This window comes from Mobula hypostoma, chromosome 11 (assembly GCF_963921235.1).
Source record: "Mobula hypostoma chromosome 11, sMobHyp1.1, whole genome shotgun sequence".
Classification (NCBI taxonomy): Eukaryota; Metazoa; Chordata; class Chondrichthyes; order Myliobatiformes; family Myliobatidae; genus Mobula; species Mobula hypostoma.
Window position 1 is genome coordinate 93,920,895 of NC_086107.1, and position 17,338 is coordinate 93,938,232.

The 17,338-nt window shown below is 41.2% G+C and overlaps 1 protein-coding gene across 4 annotated transcripts in view; it reads right to left on the reverse strand.

Moving 5' to 3' along the window:
* The window catches only part of emc10 (ER membrane protein complex subunit 10), a 103,651-nt gene that overhangs the window by 36,531 nt on the left and 49,782 nt on the right, over positions 1–17,338 (reverse strand). For all 4 annotated transcript variants that reach the window (XM_063062539.1, XM_063062537.1, XM_063062538.1 and 1 more), the window contains one exon: positions 4,427–4,608. In XM_063062539.1, the coding sequence (XP_062918609.1) occupies positions 4,427–4,608 (182 nt within the window). The remainder of the gene's footprint in view (positions 1–4,426; positions 4,609–17,338) is intronic.

The window sequence follows — 17,338 nt, forward strand, 5'->3', positions numbered from 1 at the left end:
GAGTAGATATTGGACAGCTGGGAAATGATGCTGGAGAGATAGTAATGCAGACAAAGAAATGGTTGTCAAACTTAATAAGTATTTTGCATCAGTCTTTGCTTTGGAAGACACTAGCAGTATGCCAGACGTTCTAGAGTGTCAGAGTGCCAGAGTGCAAAAGAGTGCAGTTGCTATCATTAAGGAGGAGGTGCTTTAAAAGCAGGAAAATTGGAAATGTCACTCCACTCTTTAAGAATGGAGGGAAGCAGGAGAAAGGAAAATATAGGCCAGTCAGCCTGACCTCAGTGGTTGGGAAGATTTTGTAGTCCATTTTTAAGGATGAGGTTTCACAGTACTTGGAAGCACATAAAATAGGCCTAAGTTAGTATGAATTTCTTAAGGGAATTCTTGCCTGAGAGATCTGATAGAATTCTTTGAGGAAATAACAGGCAGGATAGACAAAGGGAAGTCAGTGGATGTTGTTTAATTGAATTTTCAGAAGGCCTTTGACAAGGTGCCGCACACGAGGCTGCTTAACAAGAGCCCATGGTATCACAGGGAAGATACCAGCATGGATAGAAGATTCACTGACTGGCAGAAGGCAACGAGTAGAAACAAAGTGGGCCTTTCCTGGTTGGCTGCAGGCGAATAGCAGTGTTCCACAGGAGTCTGTGTGTGGACCGCTTCTATTCACGTTATATTTAAATGTGTTGTATGACACAATTAATGGCTTTGTGGCTAAGTTTGCGGATAATACGATAAGTAGAGAGGTAGGTGGTGTTGAGGAAGCAGGGGGTCTGCAGATGGATTTAGACAGATTGGGAGAATGGATGAAGAAGTGGCAGATGGAATTGAGTCAGGAAGTGTATGGTTGTGCACTTGGGTAGAAGGAACCAAAAGCGTAGAAAATTCAAAAATCAGAGATACAAGGGGCTTAGCAGCCCCCGTGCAAGATTCCCTAAAAGTTAACTTACAAGTTGGTCCAGTGGTAAGGAAGGTAGATGCAATGTTAGCATTCCTTTTGAGGGGACTCGAATATAAAAGCACTGATGTAATGCTGATGGTTTATAAAACATTGGTCAGACTGCACTTGGGAGTATCGTGAGCAGTTCTGGGCCCCTCATCTAAGAAAAGATGCACTGGATTGGAGATCACCCAAATTAACGAGAGTTATTCTGGGAGTTATTCTCCTTCAACTTGTAGACTTTAGCAATTCAACAGCATAGCCAAATGATTTAGAAGAATGAGAGAGATCTCATTGAAACCATTGAATATTGAAAAGCCTGGATAGAATGCATGTTGAGAGGATGTTTCCTATAGTCAGGGGAGTCTAGGACTAGAAGGCACAGCCTCAGAATAAAAGGACATCCCTTTAGAATAGAGATGAGGAGGAATTTCTTTAGCTAGAGGGTGGTGAATGAGTGTTTGATGGTTCTGGGCCTGCACCTTGGCAAGTTTAGAAGGAGGAGGACATAAATCATTGAAATCTACCAAACATTGAAAGGCGAAATAGAGTGGAATTGGAGAGGATGTTTCCAATAGTGGGAGAGTCTTGGACCAGGGGTCACAGTCTTGGAATAGAAGGATGTCCCTTTAGAATAGGGATGAGGAGGAATTCCTTAGCTAGAGGGTGGTGTATCTGTGGAATTCATTGCCACAGAGCCAAGTCATTTGGGTATATTTAAAGCAGAGGCTGATAGGTTCTTGATTAGTAAGGGTGTCAAAGGTTACAGGGAGAAAGTAGGAGAATGAGATTGAGAGGGAAAGTAAATCAGTCATGATGCAATCAGTTATGGTGGAGTAGACTCAGTGGGCCAATTCACCTAATTCTATTACTATGTCTTATAGTCAAATAGTTTTTAAAATTCAATGAAGGTTTCTGTATCTATCACCCTGAGCTTTAAACCCAAACACCAGACCAAGGTTTTGTCTTTTTCAGCTATGTATTGCTTCAAGTAATTATTTTAAATCTATGTCCCTTGTCTATAGATGGTTTTGCTAAGGAAAATGTCCTTGCCATCTACTCTAAGTCCCTTAATAAATGTTATATACCTCAATTAAATATTCCTTTAGCTTCCTCCAAACCAAAAGCTAAGAAACAATCTAATTACCCGATCTTCTTTGTTGCTAAGGCTCTTCAAACCAGGCAACATCAATAAGTTTCATATTTCCTGTAATGAAGCAATCAATCAGCGCACTGAATCCAGTGAAATCCTATCAGTCCCATTCCACCAACTATTCCTGACACTTTATCCCCTCTGGGATTAACATAGGATTAGCATAAATGGGTTATATATAGTTAGCAAATACTTGGTGGGCCGAAGGACTTATTTCTATTCTCTCTATACAGGTACTACTTCATTAGGAGTTTGAGGAAATTTGGTATGTTGCCACAGACTCTTGCAAATTTCGAAGGTGGAGAGTATTGTGACTGGTTGCATCACCGCCTAGTATGGAACCTCCAATCCACAGCATCACAAGCTGCTGCAGAGGGTAATAAACTCAACCAGTTCCATCACCAACACAACCCTCCCCAATACTGAGGATAGCTCCGTTGAGGATCCAAAGGCAATGCTTCAGGAAGGCAGCAACTATCATTAAGGACCTTCACCATCCCGGACAGGACTTCGTCTCATCACCACCATTTGGTAGGACATACAGCTAACTGAAGACCCACACTCAACATTTTAGGAAGTTTCTTCCCCTCCACCATCATATTTCTGAATGGTCCGTGAACATTACTTTGATATTCCTTTGATATTTGTAACTGAAAGTAATTTTTACATCTTACGCTGTAATACTGCTGCAAGATAACAAATTTCACGACAAGGTGACTGGACAAAAGTATAAGAAAGATGCCAGAGGTAAAGTTATTACACAGAGAGTGATGGGTGTTAGGAACACCTTGCCAGAAGTTATGGTAGAGACAGGTACATTAGGGGCATTTAAGAAACTTGTAGATAGGAACATGGGTGATAAAATAATGGAAGGCTATATAGGAAGGAAGGTTTAGGTTAGAGTAGGTTAAAAGGTGGAACTATATTGTGGGTCTAAGGGCCTGAACAGTGCTGCAGATTACTATGTTCTATACATCAGTGATAATATATCTGATTCTGATCCTAACTACCCCAATTCTCCAATCTAAATGGTCTTAGGAGAGACATTTAATGTACCAGCATGTCTTGGGGTGTGAAAGGAAATCTGAGCATCTCGGGAAACTCATGGGGTAAACCCCAGACAGCAGCCCAAGTGAAAACTGAAACCAGGCTGCTGGAACTGTATAAATTAACTTATCTGCTGTGGCATTATGCTCTCTCTATATTCTTCCTAGGACTAATACTTGGGAAAAAATTCCAAATGGAGTTTAAACTTGGGGGTATCAACCTCATTTACACGCATTCCTCAGTCCAATTCATCGACGCTTAGCATGGGTGACACAGTTGCAAAGCAGGTAGCGTAACGCTTTATAGCACTAGCTGCAAGATCGGGGCTGAATTTCCCCCAACTGCCTGTAAGCACAAAGGGTTTCCTCTGGGTACTCTGCCTGTAAGTGAGTGCTTGGGTTTCCTCTGGGTACTCTGGTTTCCTCTCATCTTCAAAAGATGTACAGATTAAAGTTAGTGAGTTGTGGGCATGCTATGTAAGCATCAGAACCATGGCAACACTTGCGGGCTGCCCCAGGAACAATCCTCGGACCGTGCTGGTTGTTGGCACAAACAATGCATTTTACAGTTCATTTCTGTGTACATGTGACAAATGAAGCTAATCTTCCTTTTTACCTACTCACAGCCTCTCAATCAATTCTCTTTTCCAAGGATATCCAAAATGCAACAGGAACAATTTGTATATTTTTCAGATTCACCCTATAACGTTTTATCTGTGTGATAAAGTTCAACTTGCTGATCACTCTTAACTTCCATATTTTCAATTTTTAACCACCAGACAACTTATTTAGATACAGCCTGAACAGGCCCTTCTGACCCAATGAGCCACATTACCTAGCAACCAGTCATGGGACAACTTAAAATGACCAATTAATCTACTAACCGGTATGTTTTTGGACTGTGGGATGAAACCGGAGCACTGGAAGGAAATTCACACATTCACCGGAAGAGCATACAAACTTTCTTAAAGCAGACACTGTAACAGTGTTGTGCTAACTGCTACACTACTGTGGTACCCTTAACTACCCACTGCCTCCCAATCAATTCTCTTTTCCAAGAACTTCAAAATTGCACCAGAAAGGATTTGCACTTGTTCCAAATTCACGCCATGACATTTAATCTGTGTGAGCAAGTTCAATTTGCTAACCCTGATCACTCTTAACTTCCATATTATCAACTGTTAGTCATCAGACGACTGAAGAATTCACTTTTTCAAGCAATTGATTTGAATCGATACAAGGAAAATAAGCATAAAGAAGCAACACAAACAAAAGAATACTCACGCAGACGCAGGAACGGGTTGCATGAGGTGTACAGTTGTGTTAAATAGTTCTAAATCCACATCTTCCACCTCCGCTCCATTGCAGGACCCGGGGACAGTTACTATGGAAACACCGATTATATTGCCAGACACATCTGTGTTAACAGTGATCACATCAGAGAGGTGAGACTCAACCAGAGAGCACTAAAGAAAGAAAATTAAAATGAAGACAGAGCATAAGCAACTGTGTAGTGGAATAACAAAAGCATCATGAAATGGTTTGTACAGAACATAAACCTCTCACAAAAGCACCTTACATGTGTCACCATGAGGCTGTATATTTGAAGTAAGACATTCAAAGACCACCTTGGGTCTTTTCAATACCATTTAATGCCCACTCTTCTTGCTTCCACCCTCACCATGGATTCACTACTCGAAGCTTTCGAAGCTTTTTGTTACCTCTAAAAACATGGCTGATCTCTGCAGAAATCTACACAGATGTCCTTAGTATCCACACAGTCACATTCTTAAGACAGCAATATCTATAGGAACCAGAAGCCTTGGCCTATTCTGTTTTATTTCCCATACATACAGTCGAGATTAACATACTACTGACCAGACACTGAAAGCTGAACCTCCTGGTGCATATGCCTTAGATCTATACCTACTACTATGTCATCAAAGACTCGAAAAATTTCTACAAATGTACAGTGGAGAGCATTCTGACTGGCTGCATCACCACCTGGCATGAAGGCCCCAATGTACTGGATCAGAAAATGCTGCAGAGGGTTGTAGACTCAACCAGCTCCATCACAGGCCACTAGCCTCCCCACCATTGAGGACATCTTCAATAGTAGTAGGTAGCCATTGATCCCAGGGGATCATGGGTTTGCGCCTCTGGTGGACTGTGTCCTCTCCAGGGCACAAGCCTGGGTGGGAAGATTTGAAGAACCGGCTATTGCCCATGCAGCAGGTTCCCCCTCTCCACGTCACTGACGAAGTCCAAGGGAAGGGCAAGCGCCGATACAGCTTGGCACCGGTGTTGTCGCAGAGGGTGCCAGAGTGAAGTTGTAAACAACATCAAACTGCCTTAGGGACCCCGGCTCTGGATTTCTTCTTTGAGGTTTACTCCCAAAGCCTTTCCCACGGGTGGGCATGGCCGCAAGGCAGCGTCATCACCCAGGACAAGCCCTCTTCTCGTTACTATCATTAGGGAGGAAGTACATGAGATTGAAGACCCACACTCAGTGTTTTGGGAGCAGCTTCTGTCTCTCTGTCATCAGATTTCTGAATACTACCTCACTATTCCTCTTTTCTACATTACACTGTACTGATGCCACAAAATTTCACAAAGCATTTCAGGAATAATAAACCTGATTCTGATTTGGCCCTCTGAGTCCTACACTGTCATCTGGATGAGCTAATTTTGCAGATATCTCCATAACAATCACTCCTGGGGATGGATGCTCCAGGTATCTCCAGGACTAACAAATAGTCAAACACAAGGTCTATTTTTATCGGCTAAAATATTCCCGCCTTACCTTACGCAGTAAAGTAGCATAAAATGGCAGCCAGCAAACCAAAACAGAATCTAACTTGACTATCAGTTAGTAGCTACAAGGAAACCTTGTGCATGCCATTTCAAATCAAAAAGAGCATTTTAAAAACACTATTAAATGTTCACGAGGATGATTTATAGTGCTCATGCAACCATAAAGGAGGAGTTAACAGGTCTCCTTACAGATTGTCTAAGGATGTGTCCCTGAAAATATTATGAGAGCCACTAATTAACAATGATGGAATAAATTATAGTCCGATATGCTTGGTAGAAATATTAATGATATGTACTAGTTTACTTTCCTAGTTTTGTGATATTTGCACATGATGAAAGGCAGAACCACGCAGGAAATCTGAAGCCGAATCTTTGCAGAATCAGTGGAAAGAGCAGATGAGTTAATGATGCAAATCGTCACCCTTTGTTATGACGGTTTTGTTACGAGAGCACAAAGGTTATGAAGGCTTCACACTTAGCGTATTAATCTAATGAGTCTCCCACAGATGTTTTCAAGTCAGCTAAGTATATAAATCATTTTCTTTATGTGGTGTGCTGTTCCACAAGATGAGAAAGATAAAGAGAATAAATCACAGTCCTGTTCTTGCACTGTTTATAAGACATACTTAATTCCAAATATCAATTTTTATCTAATTCTTAAAGTTTACTTTAAATTAGCAGGAACATTAAATAATGTGCATGTATTAAATAAACACTCAAAGTAAATTTATTATCAAAGTACATATATGTCATCATATACTACCTTGAGATTCACTTACTTGCATCCATTTACAGGAAAATAAAGAAATTCAAGAGAATTTACCAAAAACTACACATAAACAAAGACTGACAAATAACTAATTTTCAAAAGACAAATTCTGCAAATAAATAAAAAAGATAGAGAATGCAAGTAATTAAGAGTCCTTGAAAGTGAGTCTGTAGTCCAGCATTGAAGTGAGTGAAGTTATCCACACTGGTTCAGGAGCCTGACGAATTTAGGGTAATATCTGGTGACATGGGCACTAAGGCTTCTGATGGTAATTGTGAGAAGGGAGCATGCTGGAAGTATTGATGATGGACGCTGCTTTCTTGTGACAGACTGTGTAAAGAGGATTTCTTCTATCATTCAACACATATTGTAACTGATGAATATTAATGCAATAAAAGTCAGATGCTGGGCTTTCGAGTACCATTTCCATGGCTTTTGAAGAACACCACAGAAACCACATATGGTTCACTCAGCTATCTGATGTCAGTTAAAATGAGGACATCTAATCATGACAGTCAAGAGCTTTACAGTTCCTCACTGCCCACAAACCAGAACTTCAGCCACTTGGCCAAAGTGCAAGCCTCAAGTGTAAATTGCTTTAAAGGTTCAGTCGAAACCTTATCTTGCATACAGATCAATTTATTACACCGTGCACTGAGAGCTTCAGCAATGGCAAGAGGCTCATCAGGCCCAACAAGCCCACACCACCCAATTACACCTATGTGACAATTACCCTACTAACTCACTGGTTTTTGGAACCCAGGTGATCTTAAATTCCCACCGCTGTCTGTACAGAGATCAGTGGCAATTTAACCCAGGCTGCTGATGCTGTTATAGTGTTATGCTAAACACTGCGCTACTACTTCCTTTCTTTTCAAATCTTTTCATTGTATATATAGGAAAAATAACATGAGTACATCGAAGTAACAACACTTACAATGCCTCATAAAAAACCCACCATCTTAAAGATTGAAAACAAAATTTTGTGATTAACAAAAAAACCTACTGAGCAGAAAAGTGAGAAAAAAAAAGAGAACCCATTAGGTGTACAACCCCGGAGCCATGCGTCATACAAAAAGCTTCTAAAAATAAACATCAAACCGCCAGCAAGAAAAGAAAATATACTAAAAAATTTACAATTAGATCGTGGAAAAATTATATCAATTAACTCAAATGATAATAACAAGCAAATGAGCCCCATCTTTTCTCAAAATCAAATATAGGTTCAAAGGTTCGACTTCTAATTTTCTCCAAACTAAGACATAGCATCACTTGAGAGAACCATTGTGACAAAGTGGGAGCTGATATATCCTTCCACTTCAACAAAATGACCCCCCTAGCTATCAATGTAACAAATGCAATAACATGTTGGCCAGACACAGAAATACCATGAATATTTTGAGGAACTATTCCAAAAAGCACAGTTAATTTACTAGGTTGTAAATTAATTTTAAGTGCTTTAGAAATTGTTAAGAAAACCGACTTCCAGAACTGTTCCAATACAGAACAAGACCAAAACATATGTGTCAGTGTAGCTATCTCAGTTTTACATCTATCATAATGACTATCAACATTAGGAAAGATTTTAGAAAGTCTCTCCTTTTTCAAATGATAACGATGTACAATTTTAAATTGAATCACTGAATAGCTAGCACAAATTGAAGAAGAGTTAACCAACTTCAAAATCCGCATCCAATCCTCCGTCATAAAAGTCAAATTAAGTTCCTTTTCCCAATCTTGTTTAATCTTAGACAAAGGATGTTTATCCCATTGTAATAGTAAATTATAAATTCTTCCAATAAAACCCCTAATCAAAGGATTCATACTCGTAATAGTATCTAACAGGTCAGCCTCCGATATGTAAGGGAAATTGCTTAAATATTTTTATAAAAAATATTGTAAAAAACACTGCGCTACTACTAATAACAGAATGCAGAAAAAAGTGTTAATTACAGAGAAAGTGTACTGAAGGTAAACAATAAGGTGCAAAGTCATCTTATCCAACCACCTTGGACATTCCATCCAAGCCCAGAGTTCACAAACATAAGTGCTTATTTTCCTGTAAATGCCTGCAAGAAAATGAATCTCAAGATAGTATGTGGCGATATATACATACTTTGATAATATATTTACTTTCGACTTCTGAACTTCAATCCTGCGCTTCACCTTGCTTTCCTGACTTTACCCCAGATCTCTAGATATTTAAAAATCTATTAAGCATAATCTAAGACACCATACGTCAAAATGTCAGCACTGCAGAAAAAGAACAATGGCAGCGGACCAATTACGGAACTGATTCCAAGATGCGAGTTAGACCAGGGACAGATTTTCTGAAGAAATGAAAAGACCAGCAACCTGATCTTTGACAGAGAAGGTGACCACATCAGAAAAAGGTGATGGCATCCAGTAAGGACTGCAAGGACAGCTCCAATATCTGGATTCAATATGTAGTCCAACGTCTTCACTACTAATATGGCAGTCTGGAAATGATATATAGTAAGAAAATACAAGATGCAGTCTGTGAAACATGTGGTAAGCTAAATATATCTGGATGGTAAACAGAATTGTAATTACATCACCCTAGAGGGGCAAGGGAGACATGCTGCTCTAATCAAATAACATCTTTGGAGACTATGTCCCCTATATATCAGATTTCAGAAACAATTCATCTCTCATTGCATCACTAGAGCTCACGTATGCTCCAAGCCAGAGCCAAAGAACATGGAAACAAGCCATTTGGCCCACCACATCTATGCTGACCAGTAGGTAAGCAACTATAATAATCACATCGCCTTTGCACTTGACGTGCAGACTTCTATAGTGGCACACACAAAATGTTGGAGGAACTCAGCAGCTCAGGCAACATCAACAGAGAGGAATAAACAGTCGACATATCAGGCCGAGATCTTTTTCACACGGTGCATGTGGCAAGGTATACAAACAATAACAGATTACATGTTTACCTTACACATCAATGACAGCGAGACCTTCCTTCCTGAAAGACTGAACGCCTTCTGCGTATGATTTGACACAATGAATGATGTTCAAACTTAATTATCATTCAACCCTAGATCAATAACCATGAAAACAGCCAAACAAAACAGCGTTCTTCCAGGCCATCAAGGAAAGCAGCCCCTCACCCCACAACGAACAGGCACCCTGTCTGGCTGCAGCTAAGGTGAAGCTGATTCTAGCCACACAAAGCTGCAGGGCCAGACAATATATCCATACGGGTGCTGAAGGATCGTGCAGCCAAGCAAACAGTGGTCTCAACAGTCCTCTTTAACATATCTTTGCAACAAGTCCACTGTCCCTGTAGGCTTCAAGGCAGGCACCATCATTCTAGTGCCCAAAGGAACCATGGTAACTGGCCTAAACGATTACAACCTAAAACACACAAAATGCTGGAAGAAATCAGCAGATCAGGCAGCAACTATGGAAATGAATAAACAGACAATGTTTTGGGCTGAGACCTTCATCAGGACTGGAAAGAAGGGGGAAGATGTCAGAATAGGAAGGTGGGGGGAGGGGAAGGGGTCAAGCTAGAAGGTGATAGGTGAGGTCAGGTGGGTAGGGGAGGGGAGATGAACTAAGAAGCTGGGAGGTGACAGGTGGAAAAAGCAAAGAGCTGAAGAAGGAATCTGATAGGAAAGGAGAGTAGAGCATGGGAAAAAGGGAAGGAGGAGGAGCACCGGCGGAGGTGATAGGCAGTTGGGACCTGAATGGGAATGGAAAAACAGAAAAGGAGGCAATTCAAAGCAACTTTATTATCAAAGAATATATATATGTCACCATATACAACCCCAAGATTTATTTACTTGCGGGCATACACAGTAAATGGAAGAGACAATAGAATCAATGAAAGACTGCACCCAACAGGATGGACGAACATAATGTGCAAAAGACAACACTGTGCAAATACAGTGAAAAATAGAGAAAAAGGAAAAAAAAAGATAGCTAAGTGAGCATAAACATCGAGAACATGAGATGAAGAATCCTTGAAAGAGAGATCATAGGTAATGGAAACAGCTCAGTGATGGGGCAAGTGAAGTTATCCCCTTTGGTTCAAGAACTTGACTGTTGAGGGGTAATAACTATTCCTGAACCTGGTGGTATGAGTCCTGAGGCTCCTGTACCTTCCTGATGGCAGCAACGAGAAGAGAGCATAATCTGGGTGTTGGGGGTTCTTGATAATGGATGCTGATATCCTGTGATAACACTCAGTGTAGATGTGCTCAATGGTGGAGAAGGAGAATGGTGGGGCTGGAGGGGGGATAAATTTCCGGAACTTAGACAAATCCATGTTCATTCCATTAGGTTAGAGGCTACCCAGATGGAATATGAGGAGTTGCTCTTCCAACCTGAGTTTGACCTCATCATGGCAATAGAGGGGTCCACGGACAGACAAGTCAGAAAGGAAATAGGAATATAGCCTTCTATACCTAAGTGATTCAAGGGCTCGTCTGAACATTTCTTAACTGCTGTCAATGGCTCTGCTACCACCAGTGTCTGATAATGTGTTCCAGATACTCATCTGTCTCTGGTGAAGGTTTGCCCCCTTATATCCACTCTGTATCACTTCCCCCTTTCCCTGAATCCCCTTAACTCTCTCTGATATAAAGGAAGGTTTACTGCAGTCTACTTATCTATAGTCTTCAATCATGTCCCCTCTTAACCTCCTCCGCTCCAGGGAAAGCAGACATAACATCTACAGTCTCTCCTCAGAACTGAAACCCCAGCAGACCACCTCTGTAAACTTGCAAGTGGAACAAGTGCTACAACTGTCCCTACACCTGCTCCCTCACTACCATTCAGGGCCTCAAACAGTCCTTCCAGATGAGGCGACACTTCACCTGAGCGTCTGTTGGGGTCATTAATTGCATCCGGTGCTTCCAATGTGGTCTCCTTTATATCAGTTAGACCCAACGTAGATTGGGAGATTACTACACCGAACACTTATGCTCCATCCGCCAGATAAAGCAGGATCTCCCAGTGGCCACCCATTTTAATTCCACTTCCCATTCCCATTCTGACTATGTCAATCCATGGTCTCCTCTACTGTTGCAGTGAGGCCACACTCAGGTTGAAGGAGCAACCCCTTACATTCTGTCTGGGTTGCCTCCAGCTTGATGGCATGAACATTGATTTCTCAAGCTTCCAGTAATGACCACCCCTTCCCACCACCCCCCCTCTCCATTCCCCATCCCCTTCTCCCTCTCCTACCTCATCTCCTTGTTTATACTCTCTGGTGCTCCTCCCCCTTTTCTTGCCTGCTCTCCTATTAGGTTCCCCCTTCTCCAGCCCTGTATCTCTTTCACCAACCTACTTCCCAGTTCTTTACTTCAGCCCTCCCCCATCTCGGCTTCACCCATCACGTGTTTCTTCCTCCCCTCCCCCCAGCTCCTACTCTGACTCATCTTTTTTCCTCCAGTCCTGAGGAAGGGTCTGGACCGGAAATGTCGACTGTACTCCTCTCCATAGATGCTGCCTGGTCTGCTGAGTTCCTCCAGCATTTTGTGTGTGCTGCTTGGATTTCCAGCATCTGCAGATTTTCTCTTATCTGTATTCTCCCTCACAACTTTCCTATAATTTGCAGCAACCAGAACTGCACACAATGCTCTAGTTGAGATCTGACTGATACCTGATGCATAAGACACTCCCATTATTCATTTCTGCACCTTCAACTCTTTTCCAGAATCCATCATGAGGCACAAATACAACTCTCCAGTGTCCCATCCAAGTTACTACTCCTGAAAGGAACTCAAACCGGTTGTCAGCAGTATTCTCCAAAAGTGATTCCAACAGAGCAAAGATCCTACCAGCTGATGCCCACACAATTGCACTTTCCACAAGTGACCACTAGATAGCAATCACGAGTAGCAATGGAGACAGCTCAGGCAGAGATCTTTCTTCAGAGTGAAACATAAAGAAGCAACCTCTATTAGCTTTATTTGTCACATGTACATCAAAACATTTAGCCTAAAGCATCATTTGCATCAAATCAAACCAGCCAGGATTGTACTGGGCAGCTCTCAAATGTGGCCATGCTTCCAGCGCCAACAAAGCATGCTCACAACCCAATGACCCTAATCCAGGAGTTCCTAGTTTTTGAAAGGTGGGAGGAAATGGGAACACCTAGAAGAATCCCACACAGTCACGGTTAGAACATTCAAACTCCTTACTGACAGCAACAGGAACTGAACCCTAATCACTGATGTAAACACGAGGAAATCTGCAGACGCTGGAAATTCAAGCAAACCACACACAAAATGCTGACGTCCTGAAACGTCAACTGTACTTCTTCCTATAGATGCTGCCTGGCCTGCTGCGTTCCACCGGCATTTCGTGTGTGTTGCCTAATCACTGATGTTGTTAATCACTGCACCAACAGCTACTGTACTGCTGTTTCTGAGGGAAAACACAAGCAATCTGACAAGCCCGATCTACAGATGGCACAATAATAGCGTTACCCTAACCCCTATGCAACCGTGCCGCCATTGTTGAAACAAGAGATTTTCTATCTGGCACTACGCTGCTGGTTTATGCTGGGGGAATGGAAAGGAATCCAGGTTACAGATTCAGAGCATAAACTCTAAATGAAAAACTGCTGAATGGAATATTTGCAGAACTATGGCTATATACTTTAAAAGGAACTCAAAATGTATTTCAAGGGAAAAATAAAGCTATTAATTCATCTCCATTTTTGGTGTAAAGAATTTGCTCCATCACATAGATGTGCTCAATGGTGGGGAAGGCTTTACCCGTGATAGTCAGTCATAGTCATACTTTATTGATCCCGGGGGAAAGTGGTTTTCGTTACAGTTGCACCATAAATAATAAATAGTAATAGAACCATAAATAGATAAATAGTAATATGTATGGTCTAGGCTGTATCCACTACCTTTTGTAGGATTTTCCATTCAAGAGCATTGGAGTTTCCATACCAGGCTGTGATGCAGCCAGTCAATATTCTCTCCACCACACATCTATAGAAGTTTGACAAAGTTCACAAGCAACAGAGAAGATTCACCATAGTCAGACACTACTCTTTAACTGCCTTCTCAGCCACCAACTGATTTAGTTAAGGTGGGGCCATGAATTCATACTGTTGTTTGTCCATTAATCACTCCTCCATCTATACGAGGGTATTTCATATAGTATTTTATTTAGTATCTTATCAAATGTTTTTTGGGTATCCACACATAGTACAACCTGTCACGCAGTCATAAATCAAAGAATACCACAGTATAGAAACAGGCCCTTCAGCCCATCTAGGTCATGCTGAACTATTAATCTGTCTAGTCCCATTGACTTGCACCCATACAATAGCCCTCCATACCCTTCCCATCTATGTACCTCTCCGAGCTTCTTTTAAATGGTGCAATGAAAGCCACATCCACCAATTCCCCTGGCAGCTTGTTCCACACTCTTACCACCCTGTGAGTGAAGAAGCTCCCCCCTCATGTTACCCTTAAACATTTCACCTTTCACCCCTAACCCAAGGCCTCTAGTTCCAGTCTCACCCAACCTCAGTGGAAAGTAGCTGCTTGCATTTGCCTCATCTATACCCCTACTGATTTTGCATACCTCTATCTAATTTCATTTCATTCTCCTGTGCTCTGGGGAATAAAGTCTTAACCTATTTAAGCTTTCCCTCAAAGTACTAGAATGATTGTAGCTGCCTTGAAGTCTACAGGGACAGTGGATGGTTGTAAAGATATTAAAGATGACTGTTAAAATCTCTGTTACCTTGGTCCTCAAGTCCTGGCAACATTCTTGTAAATTTTCTTTGCACCCTTTCAATCTTATTGATATCTTTCCTGTAGGTATGTAACCAGAGCTGGACACAGTACTGCAAATTAAGCCTCACCAACTTATTATACAACTTCAACATAATATTCAAATATATCTTGTACAATTTATTAAACATGATGTTCTCTTAATAAAAATATTGCTGACTTCATCTAGTTACATATTTTCAGTGACCTGTCACTACAGCCTGTCGATATATCCACCAACATCTATACAGAGTTTGCCTCTCTCTCCTTCCTTAAATAGCAATGTGATATACACTTTCTAATCTGCTGGAATTACTGCAGAATCCAAGGAATTTTCAAGATCACCAGTTACACATCCACTATCCCCTCAGCGACCTTTAACTGAATCATTTTAGGCCATTATGTCCAGAGAATTCCTCAGGTTTCTTTACTGATACTAAGTAATTCTGCCCATTCTTGTTTTACCGTTTTACTGCACTGGTCCTCTACAGTGAAGATGGAAAATACTTAATGCTTCTGTTTCAATAACGTCATCCATCTTGATCTCCATACAATGCAGAGTTATGTTTTTTATTTCTATCCTTTCTACAGAGCTGTACTAACTCTTACTTTATTTAATATCACTTGTTACTTTACTGCTTGGGTGGCGGGGTGGAGATATATCTCTACCAAAGGCAGAGGTGTAGTACCTGCTTAGCCTCCCTGATCAGGGTCATGTGAAGCCATAGGAGCAGGTGCTGGGTGGTCGTATGAGCAGCTGGTGCATGTCATAAGTCCTGGTTATGCAACCACTGACACCAGGCAGACAATCTCTCAAGAGTATTGATAATGGCTGGGGTCACCCATCTTGTATAGACACTGTCCATAAGGCAACAATGGTAAACCACTTCTGTAGAAAACTCTGCCAAGAACAATCGTGGTCATAGACCATGACCACCCACATCATACAACGCGACATAGAATGATGATAATGATGGTGATGATGACTTTACTTCCATAATCATTTTCTCCATTACTTTTTGTTGGTTAATCATTGTTATTTACCATACTCCCAATTCTTTAGCTTATGATTTGTTTTACTCCGCCATCAACATCACAAGAATCAAAAACAGGTTTATCATCACTGACATATGTCATTAAATTTGTTATTTTGCGGCAGCAGTACAGTGCAACACATAAGAAAGGACCAAAAATCAGAATGCATTAAAATACTATATATATTGGATTCCAGTTAATTGGGACATTTTGGCCCAATTAAACAGCTACCCAAATTAGCCAAAATCTCATAGAAATAGTTGAAAAGGTATAAAAAAGACAAACTACCATTTAATTGAGTAACAAATTATGTATTTAAACTAAACATAGAACAAATTAGAACACTACCAATGTTACTACAGTACTATAAAACTATGACGTAGCTCCTAATAGTTAAAAACGGAGGAATTCATCCAGTGTACGCTGCCATGAATAGGGTGCTCATTTACCAGACACTCAGCTCTCACCTGTGGCTCCAAGTAGTTGTTTGCAAGTGACAGCATCGGCAGCCCAAAACACCATCTTAAAAGAAGGGCTAAACCAGGTGAGGATAGTCGGCAGGCCTCAAACCCGAGTAAGATAGGGACATGCCTGTCCTAGCATTTGAAGTCAGCTCTGGCGAACTGAGCCGCTAAGATCAACAGTGAGATCCAACAACCAGGAAAGAGATTCTGTTGCTTCGTGAAGAACAAAGGGCATGATAAGGCACAAAAAAAAGGTCATGGCTATCCAATGCAACCAAGGAATGCCACAGTTTTGGACAACTACTCATATCACTGGATCTGAACTTCCAAGGTCGAAAGAGCGGAATTGTCCCGGTACGACTTTTCCACTTCAAAATCTCTCCTGCACAGGTTTCACCTTCATGGCCGGATACGATGGACCAACAACACGTTGTCTTGTTCTTTTGATTCATTGTACAATGCTTCATACAGCGTTTTTGACGATTACATCCTCCAAATCTTCATTTTCATTATAACATTCAAGGTGATTGTCAATATCTTCAAGTTCTTCGTAGTTCATAACTTGTTGAAGTAGTGAAATTGTTTCATTTTCACTCCAAGCCGTTTCTGGCATATCCAAGTCTGAATGCTTGAAACCACAGTGAGCAGAACAGTTCCAAAATGTCATACTACTTGTTTCTCACCAACTATCAGTAACAAAAGTCACTGCTTTTTGAACAAACACATGGAACTGACCCTATTTGAAAAATGTTCGCTCTAAGCTCAACGCAGTGTTTAACAGCACACGAATGTACATGACTGACGCTAATTAGAAACTTCAACAACAGTCTCCTGTCCCAATTAAGTGACAGTCTCCCAAATAAAAGGGAATCTCAGCTATTTTCTCAATTAGATTGTGTTTTTTTTAAGGGTTGTCCCAAATAAGTGACTGCCCCAATTAAGTTGTACCGCTGTTTAAAAAGAGTGCAAAAAGGGAGGTGGTGCTCATTGACCGTTAACAAATCTGATAGCAGAGGGGAAAAACCTGTTCCCAAAACACTGAGTCTGGTTTTAAGCTTCTATACCTCCTCCCTGATGGCAGCAATGAAAAGAGGGCATGTCCTGGATGGTAAGGGTCCTTAATGATGGATGCTGCCTACTTGAGGCATCACTCCTTGAAGATGTTCTCGATGATGAGGAGGCTAACATCTATGATGGAGCTGGCTAAATTTACAACTCTGCTGCATTTTCTGATCCTGTGCAGTGACAGGCCCCTCCATACCAGACAGTGATGCAACCAGTCAGAATGCTCTCCACAGTACATCTGTAGAAAATTTGCTGGAACCTTTGGTCACAT